General features: G+C 38.5%; 1 protein-coding gene across 7 annotated transcripts in view; it reads left to right on the top strand.

Moving 5' to 3' along the window:
* The window catches only part of Hrb27c (Heterogeneous nuclear ribonucleoprotein at 27C), a 33634-nt gene extending 9243 nt beyond the window's left edge, over positions 1-24391 (top strand). For 2 of the 7 annotated variants that reach the window (XM_076769297.1, XM_076769291.1), the window contains one exon: positions 20846-24188. In XM_076769297.1, coding sequence (XP_076625412.1) covers positions 20846-20985 — 140 coding nt within the window. In that variant the 3' untranslated portion in view covers positions 20986-24188. The other 5 variants (XM_076769294.1, XM_076769293.1, XM_076769292.1 and 2 more) reach the window with 5 other exon arrangements.
* Positions 24392-24393: the final 2 nt, after the last annotated feature.

Here is a 24393-nt window from a genome sequence, read left to right as displayed (position 1 = left end):
ATTTCTTATTACATATTCGGGGAAAACGCAACTTGTATATCGATCGTGAATCTGTGCTCGGATCTGGGACGTTCTTTGCAATTTTTGCTCAAAAGGGGGGGGGGGGGAATAGCAACGAAGATCATGTTTCGTATCATTGGCACGTTGGCGTTCGATAGATTCGATGAGTTTTTCTTTCAGAGAGTCTGAAAATTAATAGTTTAATAGTATATCTGGTATTGCTCACAGAATTATGTTTGGATCAGTGTATCATAGTTTTTGGTGGTTTTTTTCTTTGTCGTCGATTTCACGGTTTGTTTTTTAGGCAAAGAATGTCTCAACCGAGCCAGCATGTCGTTCGCGAGCGGTCGTATTCGCAGTTGATCCAATAATATTTTACGACATATCTTTTTTCGGCATTAAAAAGAGAGAAGAGACGGCAGCATCTGCCCAAGTTTGTAAAACGGAAGCGTCAAGGAAAAGAGGGTGTTAGGTTGCTCGAAACATTGATTTCATTGATCGCTCGCGAGAACGGCCCATGATCTTGTCGGGTTTCAAAATAAACTGGAAAACAGCAAAAGGAAACGGAACTATCATACTTATTCAAGAGAGAGAGAGAGAGAGCGCGCGCGAGAGAGAGAGTGTGAGATAAAAAAAAAAAGAAAAAAAAAATAACTCAAAACGAAGACAGATCAAGAGTTTACGATAAACAAAAAAAAAAAAAAACACCCATGGTGCAAGCGAATTTTGTGTATGGCACTGGGATAGAGGGTAGGAAGCGGAACATAGAAGTATTATAAGAATAAACTAGATCGAGTTGGGATTAAGTGACGTAAAAACAGTAAAATGCGAGTGTAAAGAACAAGGAATGCTGAATCATTAATTATTTAACAGCATTTACGCGGGGGTGAATGAGATCTCGTTCGAGAAATTACTTCTCAGTGAATGGCACAAATTTCGATGCTCGTTCACCTCCTTTATTACATACATTTAGTAAATCACTCTTCGGTAATTTGAAAATAAGAATAATAAATAAAAGAAGTCTAATATTATTAACGGTCTCCAAGTGGAAGGTCAGCGATTGACTTGCACATTTGAGACACCCGTCCCTCCACGATCTCGTATTTATTAAATAGTTGTTATGCTGAATAACCGAAGGATTTAAAAAAAAAAAATGAAAAACGTAACGAGTAATTAATGAAATAATTAAGTAAGGTGTTAATACAGGCTGACTTATACCTAAACTACAGAGATAGTGTAAAGTAAAAATAGATCATTTTAATATGATGTATGTATAATCTATAACTCTTTGACAGCAGGGTGCAGTTTCCTTAAGCATCTTTCTTTATTTACTTTTTCACGTCATATCATTATAGTAGTTGTCTTAGACATATTGTCTATTTCTTTTTCTTCTACTGTCTTTCGCTTTTGACTTTCTCTATATTAAGTTTCGTCTGGTCCTTTTCCGTTTCCGACCGAGTCGCGGAAGTTTATTGCGTTTGGAAGGAAGAGGACGAGAATAGAAACGAAAACGATGATGATGATTTTTAAAGTAAAGAAAAAGAACGTAAAAGAATTGTATCATAAGAACTTCTTAACCGTCAGACGGGTTTCTGTACGGCTATATTGCATCAAATATGTGGAAACTAGTTTATTTTTTACCTCGGATTTATAATAGTTAATTATTAGGCACGTTTAAGGCTACAATTATTGTTACTATTATTATTACTTCTATAATAATTATTACTATTATACTACTATTACCATTATAAAACTATTTACAGCTATTTATCACTATTTACTGTTGCGACTGCTCCTACTGCAACCACTACGATTGCACTACTATTACACACTATTATTACTGTCTATGATAATTACAAATATTGTACGATGATGCTTATAAGTGTTTTTAAATTTTAGATGATTAGAGATGAGATCACGGTATCTAAGGATGGAGGGAGGGGTATTTGTGTAAACTTGTGTGCGGTTTTTCTCGGCGGGGGGCGTCGATCTGAAAAGTCTACCTGATTAAATATATGACTTAATTGTATTTACTCTGTAGGATTTACCATAGTTCTAAACAAGAAATATTTCGGAAGAATGTTCTCAAATATGCTCATGTTTATTACTGAGCGGGTCGCGTTGTGTCTTACTTTTGTCAATAAGAAATCGCAAGTATTACGCTCTAATGTAATTTTTAAATTTTTTACAATGTCACAAGGTAATTAGTAGGTTACAATAATGGATCCAGCAATTTGAGTAAGCTTCCTCGTTATGATCTCAATACGATTAGTGTGTCTCTTCATAGCGACTATTCTTTTTCTTGTCAAATTGCAGTGCCCTTTCGTAATGTAAACACATTTTAACTCGCGACAAAAAAATATATATATATATATATATATACATAACATATATATGATATTCATACTTGTTCTTTCTTTCATTTGTCTTTTATTTTCGTCTCCATCGCATTAAAATATACGGAGTAAATAGAAGCGATCGAGATTTTTCGCTATCGATCGACTTTTCCCAATCGATTATACACTGTACTTATTCTGTATATACAACCATTTGAACGTTCGATACCATTTCGCGTCTCAATTCGATATATTTCCTTGTTGAAGTTCTTGTTAACAGTATCATGTAGTGCTGTAGAACAGGGATACGTAAAAGTCACTGGGATGAAGAGAAAGCATAACAAACGCGACTCGTGGAAACTTCTGGGATCAACGCAATAACACGTTTACTTGACTAAACTAAAGACAAGAAAAGACGAGTGGGGAGCTCAATCAAACATAAACAATTTGTACACTAATTGTTATGGTAATTACACGGATACACGTAACATATACGCACTCTCACAGATACACATTCAAACACGTACACAGTTCTACGCGCATTAAAAGAAGTAAAAATGAAAAAAAATGAATTTAAACAGGTCACAAGTTATATCGAACATCCAAACAATAGTGAATCGATAAGACGCTAAATAGATAAACGCGGACAAAAATAAACAGTGACTTTGTGGTTGTTCTAAATAATACGTTGTTTAATACCTACTTGAGAGGCGCGAGAGAGTGGGAGAGCGAGGGAGAGAGAGAAAGGTGAGCGAGAGCGGCAAATTTAATAGATTGAAAAAAAAAGAGAATTAAAAAAAGTTTTATCTCTATGGCTGTTTTTTCAGAACTTATTTTATAAAGTAATATAATAAATGAACGTAAACAAGAACCACTAGTATATCGATTATGATTATAATTATTACGAAGTAACTAATTGTATTCCTTACTACTATATTATCAATTTTTAAATAAAGTTAAAGCGTATGATAAATTTAAAGGCTTTTAAGTGTATGCAAAGGAGAGTTAGGGAGAAAGTGATTATTAATACATTTGTTTTATAGACGCGTTAACGATAATTAATGTGTTTGTTGAAATCGGTAAGCGAGGTAAATTAATTTGTATTATAATTAACGAGTCTCAGAGTGATTTTTAAATTTACTCTAGCGTGGAACGAAGTAAAAAAAGGTAACGGGGAAGAAAAAGATAATACAAAGTTTAAACAAAATGGCTGCCTTGCCGCACTGTGTATATACGTATATTTTAGGGTACGGTCGGAAGTTATAGTATCAAGATAACGAGCGAAAGTGGTAGCAATGGATTTGAGAAACACACTCACACACACACTGACACAAAATGATGACAGGAAAGCGGGAACTAGCGGGACTATTTGAAATAATTGACGATTAAATAATTATAACAGATAATATATTTATATTTAACGCAATATTATTAGTATTTTTCAATACAGAGATAATGCATCTAATTAACGTAAATACGTAGCAAATAGGGAAAGATACTTTGATTCTAACCGTTGTTACTACCTGTCGTGTTCGCGAACTCGCGAACTACGGCTTGCTCTCAGGGTTGTTACTGTCTTTTTTCCTCCTTTCTATTTTTTCTTTTGTCTTCTTTTTTTTCTTTTTTTTTGGTTTTGTAAGTTCTCCCTGGCTAGGTTCGTTCTTATAATTTTCGAGTGTCATTTTGTATTTGTGCTATTTTAGGCCGATATGTTTTTCTTGTATTTTTTTTTTTCTTTTTCGGACGAGAGAAGACTCTGTCAATATTGGGCGACTTCGTGTGTTAGAAAGCATGGATCTTACCGCTTAATATTTATTGCCGACTTGTAGGACTGAGACCACTTTAATTGTATATTAAGATTTAAGTATAGAAAACTCCAGACAGCTGTTAGATTATTTCCTTTTTGTTTGTTATTGTCGTAAGGCACTGCAACGGGGAGAGTACAAAATTATTCGTCTTTACTAACCGGAATATAGAATTAACTTTTTACACTTTTACATATTTTAGTATTCTCATCTTTCTACGCAGTCGTAGGATTAAATTCATTCTTCGAACCGTTACAATTTTACCGTTTTCCCATTTCTTCATGCATTTCGTAACTTAATCTTCTCTTAATCATTGTTTGTTTTCGTTTTTCTTTCTTTTTCTTCTTTTTTTTTTTTGTACACTGAAAGAATTCCTTGAAGATATAATTTATATTTAGGTATTCACTTTCGTCTTTAATTTAATTAGGTAGTGCACGCATGTTGAATCTTTTAATTTTACGAATACACATACGTTAGGTTCGCGAGGTTAAAAAAAAAAAAAGGTTAAGCGTTCAATATTTAAAGCAAAGGAAAAACGATAAATATATTATAATTCCGGGGGCGTTACATGTCTGTTTTTAACGTTAACGCATACTTGACGTCCCGCTCACTGAAGACTGGTCATATAATTAAATAATTATACGTAAATACTTACTACTCATATTGTAATCTATAACGAGAAACCGTTGTTTATCGATGAGTTTAATCGTATCTTTAATCGATATTAATATAATTAGTTGATACCACAACGACGTATTGGTCATTGCATTTTTTACACGCTTATTATTACAATTCAATTGATCCTTGAACGTTCGCATTTTTCCTCTTGTTTGTTGACGTGGTGGGCGAGAACAGCATCGAAGCACGATAATATAATAATATGTTTGCCGCGAGTGTCGACGCGTGGGCATTTTTCCAAGGTGTATGGAATAACGTTCGGGAAAGATGATCGTCAGTCGAAATAGTTTTTAACGTTTAAAATGTCAATCGTTCGCTCGATTTAAGCACAAATTCTCATCCGGTGATTAAGTACATATACCACTGCCTGAGCCAATTTTTTCGTCCGGTCATCGGTTTTCTTGTGTTCGATTTAACGGCCCCAAAGAAAAAAAAAAAAGGAAAAAATTTTTGAACTTCTCGAGCTGTTGCCAAGTATCTTTACCGTCGTCAGACATAGAACTTAACGCTTGTTTAATCGCAACAAAAAAAGTCCAACAATAAGGAGAGGGAAATCGAGGTAGCGATGTCATCGGTAAATAGTATTTGGTTAGCGCGATTAGAATTTCGGTAATAAATCGCACGAAGGCACATGGCGCGAATCGCAACAGAAAGAAGGTAGGCGCGATTTCAGACGAGAGAAAACCGACAAACGGATTTAATGATAAGATAGGGGAAATGTGTGTCACATATGTATATGCATGTACGGACGTACACACCGGAGACACACGCGTACACAGGTACACACACCGAGAATATTCTAAATTACGTTTACATAGAAGCAGTTAAGGAATTAAATTCTAATTACAAAGGACAAAGTAATCGTGTTGTCTTAATGAAAGAAGAAAAACATAATAGAAACATTATTATAGTAGCGAAAGGAAACGTACAGGTTTAAAGAAACACACATACATGCACACACAAACACATACAAGCGAGGTTTCATATAAGAGAGAAAATTCTAAATGTACATTTATGTTAAGTGTCCTGCTATAAGTGTGAGAGATAAAAAAAAAAAACTTATATCGACGTGTGGAGGGTTTATTATAACCGAACCATATTAACGACACGTTGTGTGCGCAAAAGAAAATATACACGTGTACACACACCCATTGACACATGTTTGACACACCACTTTACATCACATTAAATGCTTTTCACGTTCAGAGACTTAAGCGATGGGACGGGGGGGCGGAATACAATGGAGAGAGAAATTAGAGGTTCTTAACGAAATCGTGAGTGCATTAACGGATTGGAAGAACGAATATGGAACGGACGAATGTAACGAAAGACTTTACTTCGTGAAATGCTACTCGAGAGCTGCCAAAAAAGAAAACGAGATACACAAAAAGGAAACAATAACGATTTATTCGAAGACGCGTTGACGTTTCTCGATCGACGATCACGAGAGGATTTTTTTTTTTTCAATTAATTTAGTTAGGATACGTTATTAAATTACTGTAGCGTACAACAAACGTAAACTACAGTGTCCACGGATATAATCAAATGAAATATAAATACTTATTTATATCTTACTTTTCGAATAAATATTTGATTTATAAAATATTTTATGGCAATCGAATAAAAGTTTTAACAGTTCGAATACGTTGGCCTTATTTAGTAAAATGGTGGCCGTCGGACGTGAAACGTTCGAAGCAAGTTGCCCGTGTCTTCATTTCGCTCGAGAGAACGACCGAGAAAAATGACAAGAGAGAAAGAGAGAGAGAGAAAGGGGGAGAGTGTGTGAGAGAAAAAGAGAGAGAGAGAGAAAGAAAAGAAACGTAAAACGATTTTTTGCACTTTAGTGAATGGAATTCCTACAGTTTGGAATGCTTTGTCTCGCATCGAAACGAGTCGAGAATTCGATCGATCTACTTTTTATCATATTTTAGTGTGAAGTATAAGGTAAATAAACGTAATGGGGGAAAAAAATAGTCGACGATTGTAACGATAATAAATGAAATTGTTAACTGTAATAACATGACCTGTATACTTGTAACGTTTAGCATTATATTGGTAAGATCGTGCCCCCCTACGAGCCGAACGATTAGAATATTATAGTGGAACGATAGTTAACGCGGAACAAGAGTTAAATACTAAAAAAAATGAAAGAAATAAAGAACGAAATGAAAAAGAACGATACACAATATGCGTTTGTGAGGTTCGATCGCATCGGCCCGCAACGTGTTTCGGCCGAGATCACGAGAGAAATCGGCCCGGGGTCGATGCGTCGTCGAAGCTGCGAAAACGTATTCCTGTTCGTTGTGTTTTACCTCAGAAATAAGGGATACATTTAAGGATCTTTACGCTCGCACGCTTTCTGTCCGTCTTATTCCCAGTGCCCGCAGACTATATGAAAAAAAAAAGAAAACTCTCTGTACCGAGAGGGGTGTCCGACTTTCCGACGATAATTTAACGAGCCCACGAAGCCGAACTCGACGAGCCCGAAAAGAACTCCGCACACGAAAGACCAGAAATGGAAATGGAAAGGGAAAGAGAAAGAGGAGAGGGAGATACGTTGATCGAGAGGGAAAAAAAACAATTTTCCAAGAAAATTTCACTAATTCGAACCGGACGAAAAAGTCGAACACCCCGCTGTCAGCACAGTAGCAGTATAAAACGTGTATGTCAGCTTAAAGCGCATTGTCTCTGATCTTAAGGTACTCCTTAAGGAACAGTCGAGATAAAGATGTTAAGTCAAGAATAAAGGAAAATTGAGAGAGAGAGATAGAGGGAGGGGAGATACAGCGAGAAAGAAGCTGAGAAATAAAATACAGGATAGGATAAAGCGAAACGGAGAAAAGGGAAACGATTAATAAAGTAGGAGTAATCACGAGAGAAATTCAGAGCGAAGTAGAAATATTTACAGAGAGATAACGAAAGTGAGGAAGAGAGAGAGAGAGAGAGAGCGCGAGAGAGAGCGAACGAGAGAGAGAGAGAGTGTTGTCGCGATGAACATTATAATATTATGCGCGTTAACTGATAGTAACGATGATTATGATTATGATTATTATTAATATTATTATTATTACTATTATTATTACACTCAGAGAGAGATGTTGAGAGAGAAACACATGTTTACATGCTATTCTATCATGTATCTGTATTATTCATTGCAACATATATGTATGTACACGCACTCGTATGTCTGCTCGTGTAAATGTATACCTTTAAAAAGCAGAAGGAGACAATATATCGATTTAGGGGCGTACGTTATTATTATTTTATTTTAATTTTTTTTTTTTTTATTTAAAGGTACGTACATTTTGCATGCACGACCATTCGTGCACGCGTATATGTCGACATATGTACGTATATGTATTACCACATATGTACACGTCTCTGTACACTCATACTCACCGTACACACGATCACATTTTTTTTCTTTCGTTTATTTTCTCTATCGAGAGGGATGAGAAAGAGATGCTTCCACATGGGGAAGGGGAATGTAGGAATTAGAAACGCGCGAAACGCTCAGGGAAAGTCGCGTAGAGAGAGTAATATCGTGGCGAAAACGTTCGTTGTACGACGAAAGATCGATAATAATATGGTACAGATATGAATCCGGGTGCGTAACACGTGTGGGCGATATCGTTCCATCGTAGATAGACGATGTTATTCGGGAATAAATGGAAATAAAAGGGTAGGGGAAACCGATGGAAAAATAAGGGCTCGATAGGGAGAGAGTGAAAGTAAATGAATGAGAGAGGGTAACCAATTAGTCCTAATAGGAAGATGGCGATTCCATTATCCGTGAAAATCGATCACATTTTTTTCATCAGATACGTTTAACATGTTGGCATATGGTGGTCATCGGTGGCTATTATTTCGAATGTATATAGCTTTTGATTGATTTGATACATACTGTTCCTTGGAGGCCAAACGTAGCTTCACTTTTCCAAACGATATATTTCAGCGTTTCTCAAACTGGGATCCACGAACTCTCAGCAGAAAAACAGCATAATAATGTTTTTAAATAAAAGCAATATTTCCTATTTAATTTCTGAAAAGTAGCATCGTCCATGACATCGTCCGATGATGGAAGAAATAATCTGAGCATTTAAATATTAAACAGTATTAAATAAATTCCGAAAGACTCGTTTAACTCCGCTTTGTATTTAATATCGTGCATTGCTTTATCACGTATACAAAGTTCAAATTAAAATTTACGAAAGTATTTAAATTACATTAATGTCTTTTAAATATAAAAACACATTTACATTTAATAAGAAAGCAGTAATTTAATTCTATTCTAGGTGTGCAAAAAATGTGTTTGATTAAGGGGACTCGTAGGATAATGAAGTTTGAGAAACATTGATATATAATTGATGTGGCATACACTGTTTAATTAATTGTAATATGTCGCGTTTGGAATTATTCTGATCAGTTTGAAGCACTCTTTGATCTTTAAAATAAATAAATCGTTCTTCATACATGCACGAACGTTTCATCAAAAATATTATTCTTACATATTTATTAAACGTTGCTAAAATATAATTTGAGACAAACATATTAATTTTATTTGAACTTAATAAATCTTTACTTAAGCAATGGAAGAATCAGTCTACAAAACAGTATCAAAGTTAAGATAGATTGAAATTTTTATTTGTTCGTTGTGATACGTTTTGTTCTAGAATTGAAATTTTACGATATTGTTATAGAATATGTTTGTGAATGTATGTTGTTAAATATCTTGCGCGAATTGCGGTCGAGTGAAACACTTGTCATTCACACCATAGCACAGCTCACATTACATATCATTCACACACTCATTATATAACAATATCCTAAAAAATTCTTTTTTCTACTCAACGTGCTGATCGTTACAAATTTTTATTGAAGTAAGAGTTTTGCTCATCGCAGTTGAAGAGTGTTTCAAATCTTTCGAACGGTATTTTATACAATTTGGACAAATGCAACATTAAAATACGCAAACACGTGATTATTACTCGAATTATTATCCACCGTCGCCTATTTACTTTATAGTAGATACCGCTATTGCTGTTACCATTTTTCTTATTATCATCACGACGGATATACGTCGCTTTTTATCATTTTCTTTATCACTTCTCTCTAGAACTTTCGAATCGTAGTTCTTTTCATCACTGATGGTAATTACCACTTTTCTCGATTTGCTGATCTTGCGTAAGGAATCACGACTTCGCGACGAGGGTTTCGCGTGAAATAAACACACACACAGAGAAAAACACACGCATGGATCGTCACATTTGCAATCGCGTTTTACGCGAAAATCGCGCGATCGTCGCGTTTGTTCGTAACGTGACTGTTTACTTTCCCCCGACTAAAACCATGCGATAAGTTTCGAGGGATAAGAATAGTCGCAAATATCGTGTTAATAAGTTGTGTTTTTGGCAGACGGTAGAGAGTATTTCAAGTCACGAAGTTACTTTGCTCATGGGACACGCGAACGAGAGAGACAGCGTCACGATCAAAACGAAAGGAAAAAAGAAAACCTAATAAGATATCAAACAAACGGAGCAATTTCTGCTAGCAATTTCTTTAATCTACTACTTTTTGGATACAATTTACTCAGCAGGCATCTCTTAGGGTATACTTAGAATTAAACAAGAAAAAGAAAGAAAAAAAAACGCGATCGATTTGGGGATAAACGACAACACACACGACAGCTGTTTTTTAAAATCGTTCGTAAGCATTTCTCGAATATACCTCATTGTAATTAACGATTATTGATACACCGTGGTTCTCGACGAGGCGGCAGCTGCTTCTTTGTTCTTGGAGTTCCTAAAAAAAAAAAAAACGTCGGTCCTTTCGTGATAAATAAGTCCTTCGCTCGTTAGCTGATATCGATTAAATCGTCGACGACGAGATACTTCTACTTTTTCCCGCGGTTGTAATATGTACATATAAACAGGCGTTACGTTGTATTTACGTATTACAATAATAACAATTAACGGTATTATTCCTCTAAAGATAAAGATTTAACCGCTAAGGGGTAACGTTTACGAGTTTTCACGCCAGTGTTGTTATAGTTAAGTACAGACGCCAGACGCGTTTCGCATTCAATCGACATCAAACGGCACTTTCTACTTCTGCGACCGTCGATTAACACGACACAATCAAAAGAAAATAAAAAATATTATTCATAGCCTAGCTACTTTTCTACGATCGAACGTTTTCTGTCGATCGACAATTCGACGTTTAACGTCCATTTCTCAGATCACGTGTGCGTTTGTGGATACGTTGCTTTGTCCGTTTCTTCTCTTTTTTAAACGATTTTACGGTCGGGAACGCGAACGAGATACGATAAACGAGTGTGCGCGTCGTCTGAGAGACCGACGTTACGGATTCGGAATCAAGACGGACGTTTCAGACTGAGATTTTAATCGATTAAGAAAATTCCTTACGCCCCCTCTGCCCCCCCCCCATATACCCCAACCCCCACCATCACCACAACCCCAATATTTTAGAGCATGATTTTACACCGGACGTTCGCGCGATGAAAATTGTTTAAGACGGAGAGAATTCTCTAAGTAGCTCACGTTTTTAGATCGTTCTCTTTAAGTAAGTCAGACAGTAAGCAATTCGGGACCCGAAAGAAACGTTTTTCAATTAAGTAACTAGTTTATTGTAATCGTAATTCCTAGAGATATCGGGAGACGGGCCAGAAGCGAAACGTAGAAAGCGTTTGGAAACGATGGGTTATTACGATATAACGGGTTGCGAAAGAGAGGTTTAGCGGACAGAAAGGGGGGGTAGCAAGGTCTTTTGGGTAAGAAAGAACCATAAACGAGCCTTAAATCGATACTTTTACTCTTTGTATAGAATTTACTGGTTAATATTAGACGGTACGTCCAGATCAGAGAGATACAAAACTTATTAGATCGTTACTAACGGATATTAATTAATTAAGGGATTTAAAGTAATGGTTAATTGCCGAATTATAAAACGAGTGACCGTTTTCAGGTTGTACGCGTGGACGCAGCAGCATAATCTTTCCATTAAACTGATCGATTCGTCGGAATGTATAAGTTCTCGCCCTTGCATTTATAAACGTGACGACGAATGTTGGCCCGCGACGAACGCGACATTCGCGCGACACTTCCCGAAGATTTTGATCGTTTCGGGATTCGAATCGCAAATGTGACGACCACGAAAATGCCTTCCGTTCTCATCTTTGTTTTTTTATTGTCTTAGCGTGGACACTATTAAAACATCGCGAACAATGGGAAAATAAAAAAGAGCACGAGAGGGGAACGTGTAAGCGAGCAATATTCGCTTGCGACAAACTCGAATTAAAAGAGTCACTTCATTCTTATTAGAGACGTATATATGCATATATATATATATATGTATATATATATATATAGACATATATGTATACTTATACAACACTGTTTGGCTAAATCGGCATACACAAAGAAAGACGAGATTCGAGAGACACGATATACAGAGGATGTATTGTTATTAATAGGTACAATCCTTTTGGGGTGAATTTATCGTACCAAAATGATCTGTGGTCGCAAAAAAATCGCTGTAATTCTGGAAATAAGGTCGCGCGGGGTGTCCCACAAATGAATTCTTTTTCTTAATTTTTTTTTTTAATTATCATTTTTAGCGCGCTGAATTCACCCCCGAAGTTATGCGCGATAACGAAACGCTCTGTATAGTATTTACGAGTCCTGTATGCGCATGCACCTAATCTTTACCATAGATAACTGTTTGTACTTTAACGTGTAATATTTAATGTTTCGATGTGCATCTATCGTATATAAGTACGTAGAACGATCGCGTAGAGATATAGAGGTCGCGTACAATTAAACGAAAATCGACGAATAAAAATCAGGGTCGGCTGGTGGTTGGAACGAATTTTCGAATAACTATAGTCCGTGTTAAGATTCCTTAATTTTATTTGCTAAGATATCTTATTTTTAAATTAGTTCGATGTAATTTATCCCGGGCCACGACTGAATTAAGGGTGCGAAATAGTCGTTCGAAAAAAGTCTGAAAAGAATTTCACTTTGCTCATTCCAAGATGTCGAGTCCCTTGAAACGGTCCTAATAAGACTGATGCTCTCGGACAAAAACAAGAAAACACACACACACACACATTCACATGTACACACACAGAGAGAGATACACCAATAGACAAATTGTACAGTATATATGTTGTATTGTAAATCGATCCTACGGTAAGTTCTGATTTCGCGTTTGAAACGGTACTCTTAGCTTATTTAATTGTTACGGTACTTTTCGCTGAGTAAAATACGTCCAACGACCACTGCCCTTTTATGGAAAAAAAAAAAACGAAAGAAACAGATTAAGCGAGAGAAAAGAATACTTTTTCGCTCGTAGGATAAATCTGCTTCGATCGGCGAGGTTCTCCGATCGACGAGGGGCGATCGAGGGTTCGGCGCGTGTAAACGACAAAAAAAAAAATAAGAAAGAATACGATAAATCCAGTGTACCTTAGACCGCGTTCGAACGCGCTTCTACTTCTTCTTTTTTCTCTCCTGCGAACAGAACGCCGATTTGGAAATATTGCTGCGGCCACTTTAGGCTTAGGGTTATAAAACGCGAAGGGACAAAAGAAATAATCGACAGAGGGAGAGAAACTATTAAAGATAAAATGAAAAGTGTCAAAGTACCGCTATGTCTTAATCGAACTATTTACTACTATTTACGACTAGTACCATTTAAATGAAGGAACTGTACTGTTGTTGTTATTATTTTCTATTGTAATTAATTAATTAATTAACGATTCACGGATTACGAGCAACGGCTTTACTATTCTTCTCGGATAAATGTCTATCTTACAGCTTCTCGAGGCTACGGGATAGCGGGCGCGTTATCAGCGTAGCTTAAGTCTGTAAGAAGACCGCGTAGCGTTTAATTAAATCAATCAACAGCGAGAGAAAGGAAATAAAGGGAGGAGAGGGAGCGAGTGAGATAGAAAGGATGAGAGAAAACAGGGAATGAGAGTCAAAGAGAGAGAGAGATAGAGAGAGAGAGAGAGAAAGAAAGGCAATTTAATCGGCGACGCGCGAGAAGAGAATGAAAGGAGAATGAATGGGGGACACGAATCATCAAGCGAGGATGCGAGCAAATGCGAGTATAAAAGCAAAAGGGGAGACGGAGGGCTGCAGCTAACGTAACAAATAGGAAAGACGGACGGGTAGATAGATAAATAAGCGTAGTAAACAATTTAAACAGAGAATTATTACATTAACGCGAGCCTTGCGGGGCAGAAGAATCCTCGAACTACTAATTAGATGAGAAAAATAACGCTGTTTTTAAGGTTATCGTCGACTATCACGTTTATTATAAATAGTTAAAAGGCTGTCTAATGTTTAACGGTCTAGTTTACACGATAAAAGGGGATTAAAGGGAAACTCGTTACCTCCGCCTAAGGATATAGATCATACGAATCGGAAGGGTCGTAGCCGTTTAAGGGCGACTCGAAAAATAAGCTAAGTACTACGAAATAGATTTCACGGGTAGGGGAGGGGGGGAATGATCAATAAATACACGAAAGTACACCGAAAGTGCTACCAAGAAAAATGGAAAATTAAATCAATCGTTTTATTCGGACGATAAGATCATAGTGCTAAGGGTAAACGAACATCAATTTGTTTTGTTTCGTCGTCGCATGACTCTTTGGTTTGTTTGCACGTTGATTCCTTATTCTACAACTCTATAACTTACTCCGTTATAATTTATCGTTACGTCGAGACCTTTGTTTTTCACTTCGACGCTACTTTTGAATGTTACAATGGCGTTTCGACGAAACGGCAGGCTCTTTGAACGTGTCTTAAAACCGCACGATCGTCGACGGTCGTGCGATTAGTAATCGTAAAGGGAGAAAAAGGGTGAAAGGGTGCCAGACTCGAGGGAAAGAATGCGTGAATGCGAATGGGTGCGTGACAAAGGGATGAAAGGAGACGAACGAATGCGAGAAAACCCAGGCGACGTTGTAGGTAAATCGATATAATTATTGATTAAGGGATAAGTTGTGTACAAATGTATTATAAATTAACGATTATCCTCAGAGTACCTTAAACGCAGAAAGACGAGTGAGCGGGAACGAATGAAAAATCGAGAGAGAGGGAGAGCGAGAGAGGGAAAGGGAGTGTGTGTATGTGTGTGATGGAGAGACAGAGAAAAAATGAGAACAAACTCAACCTCAATATTATGTAGAATTTTCTCCCCCGACTGTACCAATATAAGATCGCGGTTTCCGGACCGCGAGGTACGGGGACACGCGTAGGATCAATAATTAAGGTATCGATTAATTATCTAATTAATTAATTAAAGCGTATAAACTCGACGTTAAGACCGTTGCGTAGGGACGTATTAAAATAGCGGTGGGGAGGATGTTTTTAACGAAACAACAAATGCCAACCATTGTGTTCTCGTGAGAATCATAATTATTCCGTAACTCTTAAGTGAAAGACAAAAGCGTATCTAAGTCGTTGATTAGTCGTTGTAATTTTAATTCTTTCGTTAGAGAGCAAGGCGCAATGGGAGAACGAAAGTATAATTGGGAGGCTGGGTACGTTAAATTGCCGGGAAGGGAGAAGGGATAGACGCGTGTTGACGAATGAGAGACGATCGAGACAGTTTCGAGATGAATGAATCTGTGAATTGCGTAAGCGAGACTCGAATGACTCGGAGGAAGGCATGGTTGTCGAAATGCTCAACGAAACGAGAGGAAGGGAGAGAACGGAAGCGAGAATGAAGAAAAACTGGCGTGAATGTCAGCGTAATTGCGAGAGGAGAGGGCGTATAAAGAAACAAAAGGAAAAATGAATTTTCGACGCGACACGTCGGATAAAACACAAAGACCAGAGACACACGTGATACATGGAACATAGTTTGTACGCGACCGTACAACTGAGCGCGTTCAGCGTCGTACCAGATTTAAGGTTTGCCAAATCTCTAATAAGTAAAGACACGCGAGACAATGTAAAACTTTATTAAGCTGCATTACGTGTATAGTGCATATAGGAAGTACTTGCATTAAAAGAATCATAGCTAAACCGTTAGTGCTTATCGCGATGATGTGATGAAAAAGTGACGATGCAATATTTCCAAATCGATCGACCCCACCCCCCTTCTTCCCTCCTCCCCACGACCATCTCAAAGTAACATGGACCGAAGCGACGTTTAGTGATTTACAATTTATACTTTTCCACCGCGATCGTTTCTTACGGGGAGACACCACCTTTAGGATCGAAAAACTGCTGATATTTGGGGATTTTTTAATTTACATAGAAAATATAAGCGTTTGCTATATTGGGATTTCTCCAATTCTAGTCGTCGAAATTGAATTTGATTTTTTAACCCTTTCATTGCGGAAGCCAACATCGATGAAAGGATTAAAGGATGCAGAGGGGAAAAGCTGACTTTTTGAATCTCGTTTTAATATTCTAGGAGAGTATCTTCGAAATGATATCACAGTTTTTGAAACCGTAAAGATGGTGTGTTCCTCTCTCTGCATTGGTTGTTCGTCAATTATTCTTGTGGATGTTCTTCGTTGTGACGCGACGAGAGGGAGAAAGGGTTGAAGACAAGCGAAAAGCTCGGGAAGTAGTTTTTAAATGGCGGACTGACGGATCGTTAACTAATTTTAACGACATTAGTTTATCTTGATGAAGGGGATCAACGAGAGAACGAAGTCGCGAACGTCGAGTCGCAATGGGGGGAAATTTGTGGTTAAAGGAAAATTTGAAACACGGCGACGAGAGAACGAAACGAGAACCAGAGAACGCACGAGACGTGTGTAATTTGTTTAGGGGGAAAAAGAGACGGGCACGCAGAGTTCCGCCGTTTGTACGGCAGAATTTGGGGTGGAGTCAGAATAGAGAGGGTGGAAGTAAAGTAGAGTAGGCAGTAAGGTTACGTGGACAGGGTAATGGCGGTCGATGAGAGAGGGAGCGGACGAACGACGGAGTAACGTGTGTCTCGTTGAAGGGATAAAGGAAACCGCAACCTCCGACTTTGGCGATTAATATTTTTCGCGATTTCAGAGTAAGCGACGAAAGGGTTCATGGGAAAAAAATGTATGAGAGAGACGGGGTTCGTTAGGAAACAATGAAATCTAGAGTACGAAAAGAATGGTTAGGAAGGTTCAGTTGGGGAGGGCAGTTTTCATTCTTGAATCGCTAATTTCTGCTTTATTTTCGCTCAATACACCTTTTTACAATTTAAAAATCTTCACTCCTACCCGCTCCCCTCACTCCCAACGACACGTGAAACAAACAGTACTACTATTATTGCTACTGTACTATTACTATTACTGCTACAGCTATTACTACTACTATAATATTACTACTACTACTACTACTACAACTACTACTACTACTTACTACTACTACTACTACTACTACTACTACTACTACTACTACTACTACTACTACTACTACTACTACTACTATTACTATTAATTATTATTAATTAATTATTATGAATTATTGTCATTATTACTACTATTATTATTCATTAAATACACACACATACACACACAATATATATAAATATATATATAATATATATTAATATACTTAACGGTGTTTCTAGTGGATTAATTAATTAATTGATACTTAAGATATTATATTAATAATATTAATATTAACGATTATAAATGATGATATATATATAATTATATATATATATATATAAATATATATAATGATATAATGATGATAAGGTGATATGCTGATAATTATTATGATGATATAATGATAATATAGAAAAAAAGAGTGGATCATTATTCGTAAAGTACATAATGGAATAGATTATGAGAATGATTAAATAGAAAATGATATTAATGAAAAAGAAAACAAATTCTTGTCAATCGAATCCAAACAATTTTCTTCTCCCTCCGTTTAGTTTTCTTTTTAAATGGTCATATATATATATATATTCGTTTTTATAGCTTCTACCATGAATTCCTTGAGACTTAAAACACTGCACAGTTGATGTCGTTTTACCCTTTTATTTTCGAGCGATCATTTGGCTCTCCATGGTCGTGGAACGAGCGTCGTAAGGCGAATGTATGGTACTTGGTCGTAAAGTTTGTTCATGTCGTAGAAAAAAAAAAAAAGATCACGTAGAAGACATACAGTGCATGAGCGGACGTGCGAATGAAAGCAAGCATGCGAGTGCGCGCGATGAGAGACTCCCATTTTTCGGGTTATTTCAACAAGTTTTAATAATATTAACATCCTTTCCCCGATCGCTCGAATTGCTGGTCGATAATTTTAGACAGCCTTCTATCTTCTTTTTGTCGCTTCTGTTTTGCAATCAGCTCGGTTTTAGATTTTAAACCGATGTTTTTCGGACGTTTTCGTAGACCCGGAGAGGTTTCGTTTTTAATTCTAGTCGCTGGTTCCTCTTCGTTTCCGTTTGACTTGTTTTAATTTATTTCTTTTTTTTTATATATATATATTTTCTTTTATTTGTGACGCTGCCACTCGTGAGTCGCACACGAACCGTCGCGTGCGGCGCTAATTGTTTTATTATCTGCGACGGAGTTATGGAGATGGTTTCGAACGATATTTTTTTGAATTCTTTATTGCATCGTTGACGTTACCTCCTCATTGGTGCAGTGTTTTATGCGCGTTCCAGCGTTCGCCGTGTCCCCTCGAAACTGAGGCAGATAAATATATTCGCGTGATCGTGAAAAATTCTTGCCGCTTTAAAGCAAAAATTGCACTCGAAAAGAGACTCAGGTTCGAGGCGATTTGGCGTTCATCGGTACTTCAGGTGCCGAATACAGCGGTGTTTGGATATACGACAACGAATTAAAAAATACAAAATAATATGAAAAATAAAAAAATTATTGTTCCGGATCGTTGGTCATATATCCGTACACCGTTGTGTTTTTATTTTCGTACATTGGCAATACCGTTGATACAGGCCATGAAATACCTACCGTTCAAAATTGGACAGTTTGCCCCTTTGGTGTCTGTTTACATTCAGTGCAATATTCCCGTGCGGTAGGCCACGAATAGCGTTTAAAAGTTGAAAAGACCGCGATCGAAATTTTAGTCGCAATGAATGCTCGCCATCGCGAAACACGGCGGCGGCGGGCCCATCGAAATTTCCTTTCTCCTCCCTTTGTATTCGCGTAGTTTCAGTTACATTCGCGGCTGGCGAACGGCGTGTATTCGCGTCAGTGCGCGCCACCTAATTCCCTCCTTTGTTTCCCGCAGACGTGATCCCGATCCCAAAGTTCAAAAATACCGAAACAGGAAGCCCGACCTTCATTCCGAACGGAGACGCAGCCCCGGGTCCCCAGCGGTTTTCCTTGACACAGCATACCAATTACCATCCTTATAGGCGCTAAAGAAATACCCAACCAGCTACCAAAGATACAGACCAAGACTCTAGGTTCCTATAAATTACCAGATCAGAGAAGAGAGAGGTTGGCGGTGCTGTGATGGAGGATGATACAGACAGAGCAGAGATTGTGTTTCAGGGTGAAAAATATTCGAAGAAAACGAACCCCGATCGTTTTCGATACTGGCCATCCTCTTGCTTCCCTATGTTCTAAAACCCACCGTGTCCGATTTTTACGATCTTATTTAACGACGAAAATTAATTTTATAGAGGCTTCTTTTGAGTTTGTTCAGCCGACAACTATATAGTCGTAAGATGATTATCGATTAAGGATTATACTAAGTTACGTGCAAGTGACGGCGTGTAAACAAGCGTCCTTTTACAAATTAAGATTAATTAAGGCCGCCAATTTAGTTGTATGGATCCATCATTAATCTATATAACATTAAATTTTATTATTCGTCATATTTTTTTTTTTTAAATGTTAGCTTTGTGTAGCGTCTAAGCTATTCTTTCATTTTCTTTTTTTTTTTTTTTGTTTATTTATACGTGTAGGTTTATTATAAAGAGGGAATCATGACATCGAGCGTCCGTAGAATTATTTATGCAGTAAGTGAATCGTGAAATTTAAAAGTGAACGCGCGGTACGAAACTTTCATTTTCTCGTTAGAAGTCTATAAAACGATCGTTCAATCCTGTGATTTTTCTCTAGATATAGCCTCGGTGACACGTTAATTCGAATCACTCGTCGCCTGGCTTGGATTTTTAAATTCCCATTACGTGCGTACCAAAAATTCGCGTCCGCGATACTACGACCCGTAAGTTTCTCCGTTAACACCGAAGTTGATCGATAATCGCGGTGCATAGTACTAGATACTTTTATAATAATTATTAAGGCCGTGATTTAAGGAAAAAATTTTGTACTGAAAATTGTAAAAGGAGCGACGGAGAAAGAGATACATTGACGTTATTTAAATATTAGTTTTATTTTTATAACAATAATAATAATATACATAATAATATACATATATGTATATTTTGTATACATTTAAGCCGCTGGTGTTTTATCTATAAGCACTACGATTAAGGACGTAATATAAGCTTTTTTCTACTTGCACGTTACATTCTAGTTATACGTATCGACTAGTACTTTCGGATTTTCGCATACCTTGGCAAGTCATGTATTCTCGAAGCTTTGTAGGATAATCCCGGGGAATCGAAACAAACGATCTCATTTGCGCGTGGCTGTCCTCGATCGAATCCAATTAAACCTCGCGTTCGGACCGATCCTTTAATCCTCGTAGAACCTTCTGAAACTCTCCTTCATCGCAGCGTCGCCCTTCGATTCACCATACTTTCAATCGCCGATCCAGCGGTCGAGCGCGCGAAACTCCAACGATTCGGTTATCGGAAGAGGTCGACGAATTTATCGCGAACGAATCGTCTCATTCGGCGATCGCGAAAATTCGTGAAAGGCGTTTCATAGTCTCGGACTATCCGGTTCGAGCGTTGGTGGTCGACCTCTTGGATGATCGTAACGTTCGTTAAGAAGCTGGTTTGCGATTGCACGCGCCATTGCTCTCTGATATATCACTCTCTCCCTGATTGCGTCCTTAGGCCGCGTCCTGGCATACAGTACTACGTTCTTTTATGCGATTCTAACAGGCACCGTATACGGATCCTCGAGACTAGAGAGCGTTCCTGCTGCCCCAGGAACCAACGACAGCTACAGTGGCGGTGGACCCCAAAGGGGTTACACGGGATCCTCATCCAGCTCCAACAATTACCATCCTTACCGTCGCTAGAATGGATTAAGACTCGAGTCCCCCGGCGTTTAGAGCGAGATATTTCGCTTCTTCCCCTCTTCGCGAGCGCGCTCGTGCTGTTTGCATACGTACGCGCTGAAACACGTGTTGCATTCGATCCCACGTTCGCGCGGTACGCGCGAATCATGACCTGGAATCGATATTTTTCTATCGATACGTCCCATCGAATCGTCGCGAATGGTTCGAGCTCACAGCGCGCGAACGATCGAAATCGATAGACGTATAGGAATATAACGCGGACATTTAACATTCGGGAGAGCTTTCGCGCCAAGAGGATTTTCGGAGACCAGAGCTGTACGTGGACGAGGAACCAAGTCTTCGAGCACCGGACCAATTTTTCTGTGCGAGCAGCGTTCGCCAGTCTTCGAACTCGTCTTCAGGAAGATCGTCTTCGATAATGTAGCGTCACTCACGCGTTTTTTCATATTTTATTATTCGTCGTTAACGTGTCGCTGACGAAGCGAACTCTATCCATAGAATCGACCACGATTCAGTCGACGGGGCTGTGTCGACACCTGACCTGTTCAATTTAGTTCTTTTTTCCGCGCGGGCGACAAAGTTATCGTCGATCGTGAGTTTTGGTTCTTACGCGAAACAAAAATTAAGAAAAAAAGGGGGACGTCTCGACGACGACGCTCGAGAATCATTCTTAAACATTACGGAGGACAAAAAATTGAGAAAGAGTTAAGCGTGAAGTCGGTGAAACACCGTTCGTCCAAAACACGGAAAGCGTGGGTATTGTAAGTTTAGATTTAAGGATTTTACGATAACATAACGATCCATTGAGTCTTGGACCAGTGATACGCAGACCGTTTGAGTACTTCGTTGCGAAAAACAACGTGGTTGTGATTCTTTTAAACCCTGTTCTTTTATTTTCATTTCTCCCCCAACCCTTCTTCGATCGAATACAACGGTCCCTAGACTATTCGATCTAACGTCTTCGATCAATGATAACAACGGAGAGCACGTCGTATGTCGCACGCGAAGTCTCCGTTTCTCACGCTCGCGACGCTCAATTTTTACCCCATTTTGAGTTTTCCTTTAATTTAGTAGTCGCGACCGGCGACAAAAGCAGTTCAGTACAATGAAAAAACCTAATCCTTTGTTTTTTTCAATTTCTGCCGTAGGAAGTTTATTTCCTAGACGTCCTGTTCATTTTTCTGACTGGATGACGCGAGGCTTGTGGACTTGAGGTAAAAAAAAAAAAACACGCGTTTAGAACCGCGGTCGCCGCTTAACGGGCCGCGATAATTAAGGAATTTCTCAGTTATTTAATAATCAGCCGGTCCTTTGTCCTTAATTCAATCTGTTGTCTCTTTCCTGTTCTTTGTTTTCCTTCTACTTTTTTGATTTTCTTGCGTTGTACCTCCGTATTTAATGTCATGTACCTGTTATTGTATATCGCTATTTCGAGTCTCGCACGAAATCTTCTTCTTTCGCTTCGAGAGTTCTCTACGGGTGTTATGTTTATCGAACACGCGTGAAATTATTCAATTGTTCGTGTTGCATGGGCACCGACACAAACTCACCACCGGTGGCTTTCGAATTATCGTCCGTCGTGACACGTTTTCTCGCGTTTTCTCGCCACCAGAGTCGTTCGACGAGGATTCTCATGTGTAATTAGAACGAACTTTTGAGACGATATCGCGCAACGCGAGCGCAAATAACGACGAACGTTTGTATTCGTACTCACGCTGGCGGATCATTGTACGCGTACGAGATTGTATTCGAACCGCCCGCTCGGTTGTACCGCAAATTATGCCAAGTTCTGTACGTTCATCCGGGAAACCACTATGATCAAAAAGATAGAAACAGTCCGCGACGTAGAAAAAGCCACGATTCCGCGACAACGCGCGGCGTCGGAACACGCTCGAACAAAAGTGTGTTTCGAACCGAAACGAATCGAAAATTCGAAAGGAACGAGTTCGAACGTATTTCAAGTGACTTGTAACCGTCTTTAATGGTTAAATCGAAAGTATGTAGATCGTACAAGATAGGGTACAAGTGTAGGTACGCGGATAATCTGAAACGCTACGTAATAACTCGGAACCGTTCTGATCTTCCGGAGTTCTCGATCTCAGATCGGTTCGAACCGAGTATAGCTCTCCTCGTTTTCTCCAATTTGGATCAGAGATTGAAAGTTTAGTCGGCAGATTTGATCGCCGAAATCCTTCACGGCGATCGACGATTAAAATTCTCGTATTAGTTGCTTGAGATCATCGTCGATGCTACTAATGGTTATCCCTTAGTAACGTCGAGTCGAAATCAACGCGTTGATTTATTTCGATCTTCGAAGAAGTAACGAAGTTACAACAACTTTGTTGATGATTCTTATTCTCCCGAATTTCGAACGAAATCTATAGTGTTCTCAAGTTTGTCGACTCGACGGCACCGACGAATAACAAATTCGTTCGATCGACTATGGTCGTGAACGACTGTTTTTATTTTAATCGTCGGTCGTAGCGAATAATTTACGATTATTTTAATTAAAATTTGTCGCTGAATTGGACTATAGTGTTCTCCGTACGCGAAGCGCGCAGAGTAGAGCCGTTTTGAGCGGGTTTCGCGCAGCCCGTCGTGAGCGCGGGAACTTGGCTTGCACGTGCGATTATTTTCCCTGGATTTGTGTATCAGTGTTTCTCAGTAAACGAACGATGCAACTGCGCTTCCGGTTGTCGGCGCACGTACTTGTTCGCGATGAAGTATGGAGACACGGCTACTTTTTTCAGACGTTCGAGTGCAACGGAAAAAATAAAATAAATCGCAATGTTCGATCGGTTTACGAAGTCGTAAATCGATCGATGCGCGCAACAGTGATGCTCGTTGTAACGACGAACGACGACGACGGTAGCTGATTAATTGTCGATAGCGTTTAATTGTATTGTTAAGGATTAGGAGTTCGGCGCGATTAATCGTTCCCTGTTTACCGTACGGTTTGTACAATTCACGATTACGATGATGGATCTGCCGTTGACGGCACTCCGGGCCCCGTTTCTATCATCGACGCTGACATACCGTTATTATTGATTAGTACGATACGATTAATGATAATACCGTTCATAATATTTTGTTATATATAAATATACATACATATTTGCGAGGGTGGAAGCAGCAAGAAGTGCATTCTTTTATAGCATAGAAGCAAATTAATATTCCGTATCGATTAATAAACATTCACATTTTAATAGAAAACGCCGTTTAGGGTTCTTCTCCTGGTCTTTGCGTCTCAGCTCCTCAACCCCCTTGTTCATCCCTTGATGTCACCACGTTCGTACGGGTTCCCGTTACTCGTGGATCAAAGTGGTAAGATTGTTCGACTTTGTTCGTAGCTTTTTGATAACCCTATCCATAGTGTTGTCCAGAAATAGTAGAGGCGAGTGTACATGA

Source organism: Colletes latitarsis, chromosome 7 (genome assembly GCF_051014445.1).
Source record: "Colletes latitarsis isolate SP2378_abdomen chromosome 7, iyColLati1, whole genome shotgun sequence".
Classification (NCBI taxonomy): Eukaryota; Metazoa; Arthropoda; class Insecta; order Hymenoptera; family Colletidae; genus Colletes; species Colletes latitarsis.
This window is presented reverse-complemented; position numbering and strand designations above follow the sequence as displayed.